The 18,656-nt window shown below is 45.8% G+C and overlaps 1 protein-coding gene and 1 non-coding gene across 4 annotated transcripts in view; one reads left to right on the forward strand and one right to left on the reverse strand.

Annotated features, from left to right (window-relative positions):
• Positions 1-52: 52 nt before the first annotated feature.
• The window catches only part of LGMN (legumain), a 34,718-nt gene continuing 16,114 nt past the window's right edge, over positions 53-18,656 (forward strand). For 2 of the 3 annotated variants that reach the window (XM_081830029.1, XM_081830030.1), the window contains exons 1-2: positions 53-192; positions 9,591-9,757. In XM_081830029.1, coding sequence (XP_081686155.1) covers positions 9,620-9,757 — 138 coding nt within the window. In that variant the 5' untranslated portion in view covers positions 53-192; positions 9,591-9,619. The remainder of the gene's footprint in view (positions 193-9,590; positions 9,758-18,656) is intronic. The other variant, XM_081830031.1, reaches the window with a different exon arrangement.
• LOC115936714 (U6 spliceosomal RNA) lies at positions 16,222-16,328 on the reverse strand. Its single transcript, XR_004072112.1, has one exon. It is a non-coding gene; the product is annotated as a U6 spliceosomal RNA (small nuclear RNA).

Genomic DNA, 18,656 nt, shown 5'->3' on the forward strand with positions numbered 1-18,656 from the left:
GGCTTTTGCAGATGCCCGCCCCGAAGTTCCACCAATCAACGCAGCTCCCTAGGCCATTAAGGCCTGGAGCCAGGGGAGGCTCCGCAATCACTGCAGGGCGGACATCACGAGGAGGCGCGTTTGAGGCTGCGCGTCGCGACGAGTTCCCACGGTCCTGCCGCCTCGCGCCGCCGCCGCGGTCTTCCGCCACAGGTAACCGCGAGCCCCAGCCGGGAATCCGGGCCAGGGCTGCCTGTGTGCCGCGGCTCTGGGCCTCACCGGCGGGGTTTTCAGCTCCCGCGGCCCTGAGTAATCCGCTTCTCACCCTGCGAAAGAGCATTTCGGGAAACGGTGAATCCCAAGGGAAATGCTGCGACCTCTCAGCCCGCCCTCCCGAGGGGTGGTCGTGGGCTGCTGGGGGCTCTCTTCTATTGGCGCGAGCTCGGGCTGGAAGCCCAGGCGCTTCCTCCGCGCGCAGGGGGAGACGGGCGTGGGGAGAGGGTATTGGCTAAGGTCCCACCGCCAGGGCGTGCCGGGCAGGGTCTGGCACTTGGTTCCGACCTTCACAACCTAGGAGCAGTTCAGGCTCTAGGTGCTTGTAATGTGTAGGATTGCACCCATTTCCACTCAGTCCTCCGTAGCCAAGGGGAAAAGCAGGTGACTACAACAGCAGAAATACCCAAACGTGTAAAAAGATCCCTTCTGAGAAGTTAGGGATGCTCTAGTTCTCAGAGGCTTGAGCCGGTTGGACTCACAGGGTGATTAACTTAAAGCGTGAAAGTGAAAGTTTGATTAGGCCCCCTGCCCCTTAACTATTAGAGGGGAGGTTATATGTACATGGGTTATTCCATGCCAAGAATTGTAGAATCTGGGGCCTGGAAGAAGGAACTTTGTATCATGGGCTTCGTTTTATAGATGAAAATAAATGCCCAGAGTTTGAGACTTGCCCTGTGGTACGCAGAGAGTGGAGGAGCTCAGCTTTTTTACTGTAGGGTTCCATTCGTTAACAAATGTTCATTGAGCCTTACTTACTGAGCTGGGGTTTTTTGTAAAGGGGAGAGACAGTGTATAGAGAATCATTCCAGTTACAGGTTTGCGCAGGGGCAGCATCTAACCCTGTTGGAAGCATCTAATCCTTATTTGTGGGAAGAGGTAGAACTTTGCAGAGAAGCGCCTGAATGGAGTTTGAGGGATGGGAGGAGCTAGTGTGATGGAGAAGAATGTTTCACCTGGAAAACAGCATGGTGAAGGCATGGAAAGAGCCACGATTTTGGACCACGGTCTTGGAGCCTGGTTGGAACAAGGGATTTCATGTGGGTGGTGAATTTCATGAGCTCTCTTTCATAAGAATAGAGTGGTGCATCTTGCAGGGCCTTCTGTGCTGCTGCAGGAGATTTAGATTTTGTCCTGAAAGCTTGGGAAGCTGCATTTATTTTTTAAAAAATATTTTTATTTATTTATTTGAGAGAGAGAGAGAGAGCATGAGCAGGGGTGGAGGGTGCAGAGGGAGAAGCAGTCTCCCCACTGAGCAGGGAGCCCGACTCGGGGCTCAGTCCCAGGACCCTGAGATTAGGACCTGAGCGGAAGGCAGACGCTTAACTGACTGAGCCACCCAGATGCCCCCGGAAAGCTGAATTTAGTAGATGTGTATCTTAGGTAGTTGTGTAGTGTGGAAAAGTATTGGAGAGAGGTCCCAGTAGGGAGCACCTGCAGTAATTCCCAGGAGAATTGCTGAGCCTTTTAAAGGATTTTAAAGACGTTGCGGTGGGAAAGGAGAAGAGAGGAGAAAAAATTTTGAACTGTTAGGGAGATAATATACACCATACCTAGTATTGTTCAGTAGAAGTATATTGAAGTGAATACTGTTTTTCTGACCTATGACTATCTTTTGAGGAACTGCCCAGCACTTTTTTTTTTTTTAACTGCAGAAGTTGCTTTGTAGACCATAATTCAAATCCCAGATTATGATGGGGGTAATTGTCACATGTATTGAGGTGTTGAAATCTGAATGGTTAAGCATATGAGAAGACTCAAATTCTCTTGTAATCCAGGAAATGCAAATTGAACCCATAATTAGATCACTTTATATCCATCAGGTTATGAATTGTAAGTTCCATACTATTAAGAGATGATAGGTATTTGAGGAAAAGATTCACTACTGGTAGAAGTGTATCATAGAACTATATAGCTACTAGCAAAATGGGTATGTATAGGGGCGCCTGGGTGGCTCAGTCAGTTAAGCTTCTGCCTTTGGCTCAGGTCATGATCCCAGGGTCCTGGGATCGAGCCCCACATCAGGCTCCCTGCTCAGCGGGGAGCCTGCTTCTCTCTTTCCCTCTGCCTGCCGCTCCCCCTGCCTGTGCTCTCTGTCTGTCAAATAAAATCTTTTAAAACAATGAGTGTGTATATCTTAAGATCAAGTGGTTCCACTTCTAGAAAGTAGCCTAGAGAAACAGAGACATTTGTTTGCGAGGAGAGGAGTATTAGGATGTTTACTGCAACGTTATTTATAATGATAAATTTTTGAAACCGCCTAAATGTCCCTTAGAAGGAAATGTTTATAAAGTGGACATATATGTTTTAAAAGTATAATAAAGTGAATGAAGAGAAATGCTAACTTATGCAGCTCTTTCTGCCCATGGGTCCTGTCCCCATGCTTTAATAAAATCACCTTTTTGCACCAAAAAAAAAAATAAAGAAAGAAAGAAAAAGAAATGTTAACTTATGATCATGGTTATTTTCTGGTGGTGGAGAGAATGGGACGGGGCATGGGAAGGAATTTCATCTAATATTGTATTTGTTTTATGGGGAGAGAGTTCTCAGATTTGCAAAATATTAACAGTTCATGGGCTCGATGATAGGTAACAGGTGTTTTACATTGTACTTAGTACATTTCTATAATTTGATGTTTACCTTTCAATTTCTTGAATATAACTTATAACAAAATTTAGCTTAAGAATTCACATCTAGCTAGAAAAGTCATTCAGTCATTGCGGGAAAATATTACAAACTACATTGAAACCAGGTTTCAAAAATAGTAATTGTGGTAAAAGGGATTCAAGTGTCCGATAACTGTGAAAATAAAAATGTGGAAAAACTTTACCACTGGGCAAATTTTACTTTGCTAGATTCCAAAATTCTTGTAACCATTAGGAGATTTTAAAAGTGTTTATCGATTGTGTCTATTTGGAAAAATGATTTAGTTACTTATACTTTTTGTAATATTAAAAGATAATTGTAAAAAGATTTATTTATTTGAGAAAGAGTGAGGGGGAGGGGCAGAGGAGAGACTCTTCAAGCAGACTCCCCGCTGAGTGTGGAGCCCAACCCCGGGGCTTAATCCCATGACCCATGAGATCATGACTTGAGTCGAAACTAAGAGTCAGTGCTTAACTGACTGAGCCACCCAGGCGCCCAAAAGATAATTTTTAAAAAAGGTAAAGCCATCACTCGATACAGGTATAAAAGTGAGCAAGTACTAAAGATTACATTTAACTTATAATGAGGAAATGTAGTGTGATGGTTGCAGCCAGATCAAAGGAGACTCCAGGGTCAGAAATAATGAAATGAATGGGCAAATGGCAGGCAAAACTGGCTTCTTTCTACAACCGGAAATCAACCCAGCCTCCGCTTTACAGAATTCATTTGTATGTCTTTAGATAAGAATTGTTTGCATTGCTGTTACCCAGTTTACAGAGATGTAAAGAAAAAAATTGCATAGAGTCAGAATTAGGTAACCTTAAAGGACATGCTATAATCTAGAATCCAGTTTGCCACTGAATCAGAAATTTTCCCTGTAGGAAAAATACTGATTAACCTTAATAAAATAGTTTTCATTTGAGATAAGAGCTAGTTGGATTTTGTTTTATTTATTTTGTTTTTCCTTTTTTTTTTTTAATTTTTTTAAAATTTATTTTTGTGAGAAAGTGCGCATGGGCGGGGGGTAGAGAGAGAAGCAGATTCCCCGCTGAGCAGGGAACTGGATGCGGGACTCGATCCCAGGACACTGGGATCATGACTTGAGCCGAAGGCAAAGGCTTAACTGACTGAGCCACCCAGGCGCCCCTGGATTTTGTTTTAATCTCACTCGTAAAACAGGAAGTTAAAAGGTTTGAGAACTGAATCTGCCCTTAATAATTCAGTTCTACCATCCCATTGCACAGACAATTAAGGCCCAGAGAGGGAAGGGTCTCCCCTGACTTAGCTGTGTGTCCTGTGTTAGAGAAATTGCACTAGACCCTTGTTAAAAACAGCAAGACAGGTTTTATTCCAGCCATTATATTAGGGACAGATACTTCAGTGTAGATCTGAGTTCAACTCCGAATACAGCAAGGATAGTTGGGATTTATGGGCAGGCTGAGAGGGTCAGTGGATGGAAAATTACAAGGGACCTTGATTAGATATCAAAGGTGGGCCATTCTCATGGGATTCTTGGTAAACTGAACTTAGCAGGCCAAGACCTACTTGAGATGGGGGCTCAGAGGAGCTTGACTCAGTTCGGTCAAGGAGGGGTCCTTATCATCTCTCCTTGTCTCTCTTGCATGTGGTCAGTCAGGGTCCACTTATGTTGATCTTATTGTAAGCCCCTGGAGAGTAAAGAGCAGGATCAAAGACCTTCAGGTTTGGAAGGCTCTCTTCAGATGTCATTGTCTAGCTAGCTGCTTTGCTCGGCTTTGATGGATCCCTGTTCCCAACCCAGAACCAGTAGCAAATCAGGACTGGCAGTGAGAGTTCACACCTGATGGTAGTTAAGATATAGGCTTTGGTGTCAGACCTTGGTTTGAACTTGACTTTGATAGTCCTGTGATTGGGGCCTCATTACTTGTATTGCTGGTGACAGTTTATCTAGAATGGGCATTCTGTCCCAAACCTCTCAAATGAATTGAACCTCACTTGCTAGCATACTTCTTTAAGTCAAGTGGAGTCCTTTAATGGAATTACTGACCTTGTGTAGCCCTGTAGCCTGAGAGGGATGCAGGACCAATGGGAACAGCAGAGGACTTGTCATTGGAGGCTGGCAAAATTCATTCGTAAAGGGTTGGCCGCTGATCTTGACTTGTGTGGTTCAGGTTTTCCTTTGAAGGGCTCTTCTAAGAGGAGAGCTCTTTATACACATTGCACACAAGTGCCTTAAAATAGTAGGGTGGCAAAGAGCCTGGTTGGGGGGTGGGGGGTGACCTGCTGGAGGAAGTGTTTGGGCCCTGAGTGGGGCGTGTTGTGTGCCCACTTTTGGTTACGTGGTCTCGCAGACCTTCACATGAACAACTCTTTTTGTGACAAGCGAGGGGGTGTAGTAGAAAAAGCAGTCTCTGGAGCATTTCTGTGTGTCAGCCCCAGCAGTTACCAGCACATTTCTCTCTGCCCAGACTCTCTTTTCTCAGCTCTGTGAACAGAGCGATGAGGCTGGCTCACTGGCTTCTGTGAGGATTGTGTGAAGCGTACATTGCATGGCTTATTGCAGAAACCCGTGCAGCATATCAACACGCGTTGCTGTGGGGGACACCTTTTCTCCCCTGGTTAGGGTCACACCTGTCTGTCATTTTCTCCCCACAAATGGTTAGCAGACTCGGCATACATCCTTTACAGTCCCCTTGGAGATCTTTCCACTCTCGGCACATCGAGATCCACCTTGCTCTTCTTAAAGGCTCCACAGTGTCCCATCATAAGGGTGTACCATAACTGATTTAGCTAGACAGCCCTCTGTCGATGACCATGTATATTGCTTCCAGCATTTTGCTGTTAGAGATGGGTGGGCTTCCTCGCCTCCTTCAAGTCTTTCCATTTTGAAAAATGATGCCTCCCACTCCTACTGGACTCCTCCTCCTGCCTTATATTTTTCCTTAACACTCATCCCCTCTGACAATGTGTGGATTTAAATGGTGTGTCTCTTCCCGCTGGAATGTCAGCTCAGTGAAGGGTTCTGTCATTTGGTTCCCTGTTGGGTGCCTGTGAGCACCTAGTGGGTGCTCAGGCTGTGTTTGTTGGATGTTGGATGGATGGGTGGGGAGACTGCAGAAATAGCCATCCCGAAGAGCTAGCTCAGCAGGAATCACTTACTTTGTCTTCCTGAACTTTTCTCTTTGATAGAACAAGAATCACAGGTATGTTATGTTGCAAGATTGTGATTTTGTTTTGAGGCTTTGACTTTGCCAAGAATATTGCTGATCAGGAAATGGCTGGTGAGGCTGCTTGCTTTGAGACATGTTCTTGCTGAGGGCAGTGGAAAGATTGTATTACTTGCACATCTCAGCTTTACCCCAGGCCCCAATATGTTTCCCCAAATGGTATTAACATATGTGTTTTTTAAATTTCATTTATTTTGAGTGGGCTTCACACCCAGCGTGGAGCCCAACACGGGGCTCGAACTGACGAGATCAAGACCTGAACTGAGATCAGGAGTTGGATGCTTAACTGAGCCCCCCAGGCACCCCTTAACATATGTGTTTTTTAAGTGACATTTTGCAATCAGTGTCATACTGTGAGGCTTTTTACTTGCCATTCTGTTCAAGGAACCGTACTCTGTGTTTATAAGAAAAAAAAAAGGTGATAGACAGGAACCATTGCCAGACGTTAACTGTGAAAGTATCATTTGTGTTTTAATAGGCACTTTTCCTCACTGAGGGGTAGCATGCTAGCATATTAGTAGAAGAATGACAGATGAATTTGAATTTGTAAAAATAACCTGGCGGTGCTTTTTCAGTACCTGCTGTGGTGTTTGCCCATTTAGGCAGTTAGGCTGGTGGTGTCCTTTCCGTGGTTCACGGTCAGGCCAGCTTTGTGATTCTGGTGTTTTATGTATTCTTTTTGTCCCTAAGTAGGAAGGGCGAAAGTCACATGGCAGGGCCTCCCCAGTAATGAGCCTCTTCATGATTCAGTCACATGAACCAAACTCAGAGACTGGTATGTAAACCAGGGAGCCCGTATAATGATTGCTGATGGACGATAAGAACCAGCCAGGCTTTACTGGTCACGTGGGCTGAAGGCATATTCTCGCGCCCTAGGGTGGGCCAAAGAGACCACCTGTCCTGGCCCCACCCACTGGTTTACCTGTGGTCTCTGGCTGCTTTCACAGTACAGCGGCAGAGCCGAACAGTCGTAAGGGAGATGGTGTGATCTGCAGGGTAAAATATTTACTGTCCAGCCCTTTAGAGAAAAAGTGTGCCAACTGCTGCCCCAGGGGAAGGCTTCCCAGGGAGGTTCAAGTGCCGTCAGGAGGCCGCCGGGTGAGCTCAGAATCAAAGAGCTGCTGGTGGGGTCACCTCTGTAGTCACTGTCGCCCCTGCTGTTACCTCCCAGCCCTACGGTGAGCCCCGGTCACATCAGGAGGACTTGGGAGAGCGTCCTCAGGTGCACGTTAACACGTTAATTAAGGCCAACTGGTTCTGGCACCGGGGTGGCCTGGGCAGTCCACTGCCTTCGTCTGTTCCCTGACCTCATCTGTCCTGTACTGTACTAAAAAACAAAACACAACAAACAAAAAGCATGGCCATTTCAGAATAAGCTTAAGAACAAACCTAGGGTACCTTATTGTGGTTACCCGTTCATCCATGGGCAGTCTTGCAGTGACGCCAAAGAAATGTGGGTATATATTATACAGTAAGAAATGAGTTCCTGGGTGGGGCACCTGTCTGGCTCAGTCAGTGGAGCATGTGACTCTTGATCTCAGGGTCGTGAGTTCAAGCCCCACATTGGGCGTGGAGCCTACTTAAAATAAAAATTAAAAAAAAAAAAGAGTTGTGTTCCTAAAGGGGGTATCGGAGGCGGGTAAGGAGTAGTGTTGGCTCGTGGGGCTTTGGACCAGAGGTGAACAAGAGCCCGCCAAGGTTAATGGAGAGCCCTGCTACATCAAAGTTGAGTGCTGGGCATCGCCTGTAGCCTGTTGGAAATGCAGAGTCTCAGGCCCAGCCCAGGCCTACTGGATCAGAATTGCATCCCCAGAGGATGGAGGTCACAGTCAGTTTGGAGAAGCACTGGCCTAAGGCGCTTTTAGGTTTTTAAACTTTTATCAGATTCAGGGCTTCTTGTTCCCTCACCTTTGGGGGGAAACCCACTGCTCAGTCCATTTTGAGTTGGAGCAGTGTTAGGCACAGGATGCTAAGGATGGTTTCTTAAGCTTACAGGAGGTTCATCCCTTAGCTGGCTGCGTGCCCGCTGAGGACAGAGGCTTCGTCCTGTCCCTATCCTGTCCCTACTGCGTTCAGAGCATCCAGCGTGTTTTCCGGCAGGAGCCTCTGGCTGGCTGTGTGAATGAATAAGCCAGTGAGTGAGTGAGCACTGTTTGACAAATGACAGAAGAGTCTTGAGGTCAGCCTCGTGGACTTTGTTCTGCTGAGTCCCTACATCTCAGAGACTGTTTTTCCTCTTAATGTGACAGGCCTAGCATCTGTCACAGGAAGGCTGTTTTTTTTAGAATAACATATTTAGGATGCGGGGCAGAGTCTGATGTGAGCGATGCAAGGAGGCCAGGACGCGGCCTGAGGACTGCCTTTGTGCTTTAAAACTTGGGACGTTTGGGCAGCGGAGTATACAGTTGGGCATGTGCTTCATTAGGAATGAAGTCTCAGTGTAGGACCATGCAGCAGAAAGACCGAGCTGAGAATTCAGAAGACATGGGTCTCTGACCAGAGCTGGCTAACTGTGGATATCGGACAAGTTAGCTTCTCTTGCTTTAACCTCCCGTTCCTGTAAAACAAGGAATAAAACTTGTGCTCTGCCTGCCGTGTTAACTACGTGTAAATGGGTTACAAACGTACAAAGACATTAACTTGGGCTGCCACTGTTTGCCTAGAGCTTATCCAGATAACTCGCTTACAACCATGGAATCGCCCCTCAGTATTTATATTGGACACACATAGAATTTTTATACACTTTATTGCGTAAGTAATATCTGTTAATGGTGGTAAAAAGAAATAGGAAGAAAATCATCCTGAATTCCACCTACCACCAACCAATAACTACTGTTAAATTTTTATGTCTGCCTTCCACATTTTGTATGCACACATTACATGTATATTCTTTTCTTGCAAACATTTCATACAGTGTGGTAGACGTTTTTCCAATACGGTGAATTTTGTTGGTGAGTTTTATCTGCTGTATTCCAAGTTGTGACAAAAACTTGTTAAAACCTTTTAAGGATGGGACGCCTGGGTGGCTCAGTCGGTCAAGTGTCTGCCTTCAGCTCAGGTCACGATCCCAGGATCCTGGGATCGAGTCCCGCATCGGGCTCCCTGCTCTGCGGGGAGCCTGCTTCTCCCTCTGCCTCTGCCTCTCTCTCTCTCTCTCTCTCATGAATAAATAAATAAAATCTTTAAAAACAAACAAACAAACACCTTTTAAGGTTGCCCAAAGAGTGTTGCCAGTATTCTTTGCTTTATACCCTTAACTTCAACCTGTAGTGAGAGAGAGCTGGGTAGATTCTTCTCCCCCCTAGGGAAAGGGGCTGCAGAGCCAAAGATAAATTTGTGCTCTGTCATCATTTTTATCCTTAGGCTGTTCCATCTGATAACTAAATGGCCTTATCTTTTTGACCCGTGGGCTGTGATATAATCTTAGGGGCCAGTATTCTGTTTCTGTCATTCCTTTTTTGCTCAACTCTGCTTTTTTCTTCCCAGATTTCTGCCGCTGGACTCTGAGGCTTGGAATGATTTGGCAAGTAGCCGTGTTGCTCAGCGTGGTCCCGGGGGTCGGTGCTGTTCCTGTGGGTGATCCCGAGGATGGGGGCAGGCACTGGGTGGTGATTGTCGCAGGTTCCAACGGCTGGTACAATTATAGGCACCAGGTAAGACAATGGCTAATGTTTTTCTTTATGACCCTGGTATTCTGTAAACAATCCAGGGCATTGTCCTTAGAACAGACTTTGTAAAAAGCCATTCACACTCCTGAAGGCTGGCAAAAGTATGCGAGGGGCAGGGATGTGGAGAAATGCGGAGATCATGAAATGGCACAGCCACTTTGAAAAACAGTCTGGCAGTTCCTCAGAATGGCCCTATGGAGTCACCTCAGTCTCACACAGGGTTCCTCAGCCTTGGCGCTATCGGCATTTGGGCCCAGGTAATTCTTTGTTATGGGGGCCACCCTGTGCATAGTAAGATGTTTTGCAGCATCCCTGACCTCCACGCACTAGATATCTGGAGCATCACCTGCCCACTGTAACAACCAAAAATGTCTCCAGCCTTTGCCAGATGTCCCCAGTTGAGACCCACTGGTCTAACGCCCTCATTCTACAGGTAAGGAAACTGAGACGTAAATACAGGAGGAGATTGGCCCTGGCCGCACCGCAAGCTGCATGCAGACAGGACTGAGGCCCAGGGCTCTGGTACTAGCATCACATGAGGCATCTTTGTTTCTTTTTTTTTAAGGATTTATTTATTATTTAGAGAGAGAGAGAGAGAGAGCACACAGTGGGGAGGGGCAGAGGGAAAGGGAGAGAGAGAATCCCAAGCAGACTCCCTACTAAGTGTGGGGCCCAATGCAGGGCTCAATCCCAAGACCCTGAGATCATGACCTGAGCCGAAATCAAGAGTCTTACCCTTAACCCACTGAGCTGCCCAGGCGCCCCCTAGCCACACTTTTTTTTTAAGTAAAAAGTATCAGATGAAATTAACTTTGCTATATCTTGTTTATCCCAGTGTAGGCAAGCTATCATCATTTCACTGTAATCAATACAGAGTTAATGATGAGATCCTTTATGTTTTTGTTTTCACTAAATCATCAAGATCGGGGGCGCCTGGGTGGCTCAGTCGGTTAAGCGTCTGCCTTCGGCTCAGGTCATGATCCCAGGGTCCTGGGATCGAGTCCCGCATCGGGCTCCCTGCTCAACGGGGAGCCTGCTTCTCCCTCTCCCTGCCACTCCCCCTGCTTGTGCTCTCTTTCTGTCAAATAAATAAATAAAATCTTTAAAAAAAACCCCAAATCAAGATCGGGTATGCATTTGCATTCACGATGCATTCAGTTTGGACTGGCCACACTTGGAGTGTGCAGTTGCCACGTGTGGCCAGAGGCCGCCGTATGGGACAGCGCAGGCCTGGAGTCCACGTGACAGCACCGCCTTGCGTGTTTCCCTCCTGGCTGGTGGTTTCCACACCTGTTAAGTAGGGGGTTGGTTTAGAAGAACTCGCTACCAGCTCTAAAATGGGATGATTGTTGAATGACCTATTTCATGTTCGTTAGCTGAACAAGAAATTTGGCTTGATTGAAAAGTTGTTGTCGTGGCAAAACGGTCCCTTTACTGTGTAATACTTACCCACAGACCTGACCCGTTTACAGAGGAGCAAGCTGAGTACATAGCTGATCATCTCTCGATTTTCTCCTCCCTCTCTAACCACGAGTTCAGAAGATAAGGTATTCAATACAGGTCACCGAGAGTGAACAGGCTGAGTCAGCAGCTGCGTTGGTTTGTACACAACCGACTTTAAAAAAATATTATTTATTGATTAAACATTATTAAGTATAGGACTCCAGTTACCCTTTGCTCCCAGAAAACCTTTTTTTTTGAAGTGTTGCTAGTTTCCCCGGGTGAAATAATATCAAAATCGATTGAAGGGAATCCCAGCCTCCGCGCGGAGGAACTGCGTGTGCTGAGTCATCACTGGCCTTGGCCCGTGGCACTGCTGACTGCTTCTGTTCTTAGCTGCTGCCAACCTTTCCTTTCTTGACTTTGGAGGCTAATCATTAAAAGAGCATTGGAAAGAACTTTGCTCGTAGAACCTTAACTTAGGTTTTTATGGAGGTTTACCTTTTCCTTGGATTAACATCACTCATTATCACAAATTTCTTTTGTTCGGGGAGGACAGGTACACCGGGCACAATTAATTTTTTTTTAATTTATTTTTATTTTTTTTTAATGTTTGGGCTTTTCAATTTGTTGTTTGTTGTTGTTTTAACATTCTGTTTATTTGTGAGAGAGAGAGAGAGACGGCACAAATGGGGAGCGGCAGGCAGAGGGAGAAGCAGGCTCCCCGCTGAGCAGGGAGCCTGATGCAGGACTCGATCCCAGGACCCTGGGATCACGGCCCGAGCTGAAGGCAGGCGTTTAACCGACTGAGCCACCCAGGTGTCCCCACCAGGCACCATTTAAATTGCTGCTGAGTGCTTTGTTCTATGCTCGATGATGGTTATTTGTTTATTTATTTTTAAGATTTATTTATTTGAGGGCGCCTGGGTGGCTCAGTCGTTAAGCGTCTGCCTTCAGCTCAGGTCTTGATCCTGGGGTCCCGGGATCGGGTCCCACATTGGGCTCCCTGCTCGGCGGGAAGCCTGCTTCTCCCTCTCCCACTCCCCCTGCTTGTGTTCCTGCTCTCGCTGTCTCTCTCTGTCAAATAAATAAAATCTTTAAAAAAAAAAAAAAAGATTTATTTATTTGAGACAGAGAGTGAGCGTGCACGTGTGCCTGCCTGTGTGCATGAGTAGGGGGAGGGGCAGAGGGCGAGGAGAAAGAATCTAAAGCTAACTCCCAGCTGAGCGTGGAGCCTGCCACGGGGCTTGATCCCAGGACCCTGAGATCATGACCTGAGTGGAAAGCAAGAGTCAGACGCTTAATTTGCTGAGCCACCCAGGTGCCCTAGGATAGTTATTTAAATCATGTTTTGTCTTGATCAGATTGGGTTTCTCTGTTTTCCATCTTTGGCTGGGATTAATGGATGACCGCGATGGGGGTTGGTCTGAGGCTCGGCTGGTGGACGCTTTGCATCCAGTGTCCTGGGGTGGGGGGGAGGTGGTGCGGGGCAAGGCCTTGGGAGGGCAGCTTCCTGCAGTGGCCAGGGCAGAGGAAAGAGGGAGAGGTCCCAAAGTGCAAGCAGCATCTGGGGACGTCCCCAGGCTGCCAGAGGAGGAACTGGGGTTGGAGGAGGGTTACTTTCAGGACAGAGGTCTGAGCATGTGGAGAAGGAAGAGCTAAGGTGGAGCAGCAGGGGCGGCTGCTGAAGTAGATGGCTGGTGAAGTTCACTGTCACACGGGGTCTTTGGGGGTGACAGGAATGGGGAGGAGTGGCACATGTGAGCCAGGGGTCACCGGGAGGCTGGGGGTTGGGAGGGTTTGAGGCAGTGGCTAGCAGTAGGGTTCCCAAGGAGAAGGTTGTTTGCCGTGTGTTGGCAGGGGTGGGAGCTGCAGGATGCTGATGCCCGCCCCCCCGCCCGGTCTGGAGATAAAGGGGGCCGCCACCTCATTCTGGAAGCTTTAAGAATACCGTCCTGGGGGCCCGGAGGAGGATAAGTGGGTTTCACTTGAGGTGGAGAGGGAGAAGCCTAGAAACCCGCACTTGTTAGAATTGGGAGGAACAGATGTGATGGAGAGCCAAGTGGCAGAGTCATCACGTTTCTGGAAGACCACCTTTCATTTTATAGATTTTTAAAAAGTGTGTGCAGTCAGCACTTTTTAAAAACAGCTTTATGGAGGCATACATTCACATGTCCTACAATTCACCTGTGATAACTGTGTCAAACTCTGAGTTTGAATAAATTTATGCTGTTCTGCAAGCATTGCCACAGTCCAGTTTTAGGATACCTCCATCATTCTAGAAAGTTCCCTAGTGCCTGTTTGCAGTCAGTCCCTGCTCCCCTCCTAGCCCCATGCAACCACTGCTTTCTGTGTCTCTCTCCCCCGCCCCATCTCACTTTAAACCTTTGATTCTCCCGTGGAACATTTGAGTTGGTGGTGGGCTCAGGGAGGCAGCTCTACAGAGAACCCCTGCCTCGCCTCACAGTGCTCAGCATGCGCCAGGAAGTGATAATACGTGTGTATCTGTCTGTGAGCAGACCGTGAGGCCCCCTTCTCAGATCCTTACCTGGCTGGAAAGTGGGCCCCTTTACGGTGACCATGACCGGAGTGTGGCGATTGAATTTAAGCTTGGGTCCCAGGCGGTTGTCCTCATTTAGCTGATGGTGGGCCTGAGGTGAAGGCAGCAGGAGAAGACAGGGTCGGACAGTGGCTGACATCAGGGGGTCATGGGATGCTTCCGCACGCCCGTCCGAGCGCCTAGCGCCGGCTGTGAAACAAACTGACTCACAGCAGCGTCTGTTCCCTCGTCCAGAGGGCTTTGCCTTCTTTGTAGTCTTGCTCAACACCCTCTTCCCATGCTGCCTCTCGGCTTTTCCCTTGTAACGAGGAAATACGTATCAGCCAGATGTGTTCAAGAGAAGTAATTCAAGGGGCCTTTAACACTGTTTCTGAAGTATTTGACTTGGTTTAACCCTACTCTTACTTGTTTTGAGTGCCAGTGAATAGAATTGAGTCTAACAAAGAACCCCTTTGAGGTCACAGAGTTAGAGGCTACCTCAAGTACCTCCATGGACCCAGGGGAGAACCATGACCTGACTTTGAGAGTGCTGCTTGTGCAAGAGGGCACAAGGCGTGGTCGGGGTCAGGAGACCCGTGTCGGAATCTCTGAGCCCTTCCCGAGTTTGTCCCCATTTTCAACATGGAGATAAAAGCATGTGCCTGTCAAGGTGGTGAGGAGTCCAGATAGTGGAGGAAAGCGCCAACACAGGACGCGCTGAACCTGCTCTTTCTAAAATATATAGCCTTACCGAAGCATATTTTACATGGCTTATGTAATTCACCCATTTCAAGTGTACAACTCAATGATTTCTTAGTAAATTTACCAAGTTGTGCAAAGAGCGCCATAAATCAGTTTTAGAACACTTCCGTCTACCCAGTTAGATCCTTCCAGCCCCTTTGCAGCCCCCCACCCCCAGCGCCAGGCAACCACTAAAAATATACCTTCCATCTCTAATTTGCCATTTCTGAACATTTCACATAAATGGAGCCATTTGGCATGTAGTCTTCTGTTTCTGTTAATACAGTGTTTTTGAAGTTTATCGGTGTCGTAGCGTGTCAGTACTTTGTTCCTTTTTATTGGCAAGGAATATTAAATAGTATGTATGGACCACATTTCATCTGTCCATTTACCAATTGATGGACATTTGGGTTGTTTACATTTTTTGCCTATTATGAATAATGTTGCTAAGAACATTTTTCTGTAAATCTTCGTTCGGATAAATGTTGTTTCTCTTGGGCAGAAAGAATAGAATTGCTGGGTCTCATGGTAACTTTATGTTTAGACTTTTAAGAAGCTGTTAAACTGCTTCCCAAAATGGCTGCACCATTTTACATTTGCACAAGCAGTGAGTGGAGGAGGTTCCTCGTTCTCACGTCCTTGCCAACACTTGTTATTGTCTGTCTAGCTGTGAATTGGTGTCTTATGGTTTTAATTGACATCTCCCTAATAATTAATGATATTGAGCATCGTATGTGCTTTTTAGCCATTTGTGTACCTTAGGTGAAATGTTGTTCAAAATCTTTTTGATTGGGTTGATTGACATATTGGGGTACTATAGTTCTCTGCACATTCTAGATACAGATTTTCTCAGTACATGTTTTGCAAATGTTTTCTCTTACTCTGTTACTTGTCTTTTCATTTTCTTAATGGTGTCTTTTGAAGCATTCAGGTTTTTAATTTTGCTGATGTCCAGTGTATTAATATTTTTCTTTTATAAACCATGCTTTTGGTGTCATATCTTCAACATCTTTGGCAGTTATAACTCAAGGTCCTGAAGATTTTCTCAGTTACCTTCTGGAGTCTTATTGTATTAGCCCTTACATTTAAGTCTGTGATGCATTTTGGTTTAATTTTTATAAATGGTGTGAAATGAAGACCCAAGTTCATCTTTTTTTTTTTTAAAGATTTTATTTATTTGATAGAGAGAGAAACAGTGAGAGGGAACACAAGCAGGGGGAGTGGGAGAGGGAGAAGCAGGCTTCCCGCCGAGCAGGGAGCCTGATGCGGGGCTTGATCCCAGGACCCCGGGATCGTGACCTGAGCCGAAGGCAGACGGTTAACGACTGAGCCACCCAGGCGCCCCCCAAGTTCATCTTTTTATGTGGATTTCCAAATGGTCCCAGCACCATTTGTTGAAAAGATTGTTCTTTCCCCAATGTACAGGTGACCCTTGAACAACATGGGTTTGAATTGTGCAGGTCCATTTATACGCGGATCTTTTTCAGTAAATAGAGTACAACACTGTAAATATATTTTCCTTACAATTTTCTTAATAATGTTTTCTTTTCTCTAGCTTACTTTATTTTAGGAATACAGTATATAATGCATTCAATATATGAAAGGAAGTGAAAGTCCTTCAACTTTTTCAAACTGCTTTTGACTATTCTGGGATTTTTGCAGTTTCCTGTATGTTTAGGATCATCTCGTCCACTTCTGCAAAAAAGCCTGCTGATACATATTTTTTTTTTTAAATACGGAACGCTTCATGAATTTGCGTGTCATCCTTGCGCAGGGGCCATGCTAATCTTCTCTGTATCGTTCCAATTTTAGTATATGTGCTGCCGAAGCGAGCACGATACATATTTTTTTAATTTTAATAGTATTAAGTCTTCTGATCCACGAATATGAGGTGTCACTCATTCATTTGAATCTTCTTCAATTTACCTCTGCAACATTTTCGAATTTTCAGTGTACAAGTCTTACACTTTTATTAGATATATTCTTAAGTGTTTTTATTTTTTTTAAATGAACGTGGCTTCTGCCAAATCAGTAACAGGATGACTTGTTACCACGGGGAGTGGGTGGGTGTGCCTGCTCACTTCTGCTTTCGTCATAAGGGTAGGTGAAGTCTGACATATTGGTTTGATTTTTTTTTTTTTTTAATGAAAAACAAAGCAAAGAACTGTGTATATAATGTGTGTGCAAGTTCATAATAAAATGAATTCCTGTGTCAGACTAAAAAATAAAAAAAGAATATGAATGACTAAGACCTTATCCCCTATCTGATCCAGTCCCCCTCCCTTCCCTCCAGAGGGTGAGGGCCTGAATTTTCTGTCAGTCATTACTTTGCTTTATGGTTTCACCATATGAGTGTTTAACTGTAAACAACATAATGTTTACTTTAGCCTGTTTTGGCCTTTATATAACTGTAATCATATTGAATGTATTTTTCTGCGACTTACTCTTTTTCTCATTATGTTCCTAAGATTCATCTGTTTTGAAACATGGATTGTATTTCATTCATTCCTCCATCCACTTCTGTGAGCTTTATGGTATCCCATTATATGAGCACATGAGTTTAATTTTCCAGCTATTGATGGTCCTTTGGGTTATTTCTTGTTGTTTTTTGTTTGTTTTTGTTTTGTTTTGTTTTTTGCTGTGAGTAATCCTCTACTGCACATGAATAGAGTTTCTCTAGGGTTCTGCTAGGAGCGGAATCACTGGGTCGGCGGGGATGAGCTTCAGCTTGATTGGATAATGGGAAGCTGTTTTCCCGAGTGTAGTGCCAATCCCAGTAAACTTCCGTCATTGGATTAGTTTCCTATTGTTGCTGTAACAAATCACTGCAAGCTTCTTGGCTTAACACATTTATTATGTTACAGCTCTGGAGGTGAGAAACCTGAAATGGGTCTTCCATATTAAAGCAGGTGTCAGAAAGGCTGTGTTTCTTTCTGGGGTAGAGGAGGTGCCATGTTCTTACCTTTTCCGACTTTCAGAGGCTGTCCTCATTCTTTGGCCCATGGCCCCTTCCTCCGTGTTCAAAGCCAGCAGACAGTTGAGTCTTTTCTTTTTTTTTTTTTTTTAAAGATTTTATTTATTTATTCATGAGAGACAGAGAAACAGAGGGAGAAGCAGGCTCCCAAGGAGCGGGAAGCCCGATGCGGGACTCGATCCCAGGACCCCGGGACCAGGACCTGAGCCGAAGGCAGACGCTTAACCATCTGAGCCACCCAGGCGCCCAGTTGAGTCTTTTCTTACATCGAATCCCTGTGACGCCAATTCCTCCTTCTGCCACATGCAAGGACCCCTGTGATCACGTGGGGCCCATCCGTCATAATCCAGGAGACTATCCAGGAGAATAATCCAGGATAACCTCCCTATTTTAGGGACAGCCGATGAGCCATCTTAAATCCATCTACTGGCTTAATTCCCCTTTGTCACGTGGCGTAACCTAGTCACAGGCTCTGGGGATTAGGATGTGGACATCTTTGGGGGCTGTTTCCTTTCCTACCACAGTTGGTGTTGAGGGTTCTCATTATTCCACGGAAATGGAGATTTAAACTTTCTAACAATTTGTGTGTATGTGAAATACTTAGTAATTATTTTAAAATGACTTCTTTAGATTTTCAGCTGCTCCCTCTCTCCAGGCTTCTCTGACTTTCATGATTTCTCTGTGGCCCCCACGTGAAGCCGTGTCAAGTTCTGGAGTCACAGTGCCGGAGATATGTCACTCTGAGCTGCGTGATTCGGGCCGGTCACCTCACCTCGCTAAGCTGCAGGTTCCTTATCTATAAAGTGGGGATCATTACCTTGACCATGTGGGGTTGCTGTGAGAATCAGATGAGATAATGCGGAGAAAGTCCCGGCCCAGTGTCTGACAAGTACTAGGAAGTTGACACATGCATGAGTTTTTATTATTTATTCAGTCATCCACTCATCCAGCAGCTCCTGAGTGTTGGACCCTGGACTCACCCACCCAACATTCAGTAACTGCCTAGTATCACCCCTTATGGCTGTGAAGTCCATGTGTGTTGCCTGGCTTTAATGCTTGATGTGCTTTACTGCCGTGTTAGGTGATGTGTAGGATGTAATGGGTGTAGAAGGTCCAGTTCCTAAAGCTCTCTTCCTTAGAGAGATAGATACCTGGGCTCATTATTCTCTTCATGTTTGTTTATGTCTTTG

The sequence above is a fragment of the Leptonychotes weddellii genome, chromosome 9, assembly GCF_054177405.1.
Source record: "Leptonychotes weddellii isolate Sample4059 chromosome 9, ASM5417740v2, whole genome shotgun sequence".
NCBI classification, from domain to species: Eukaryota; Metazoa; Chordata; class Mammalia; order Carnivora; family Phocidae; genus Leptonychotes; species Leptonychotes weddellii.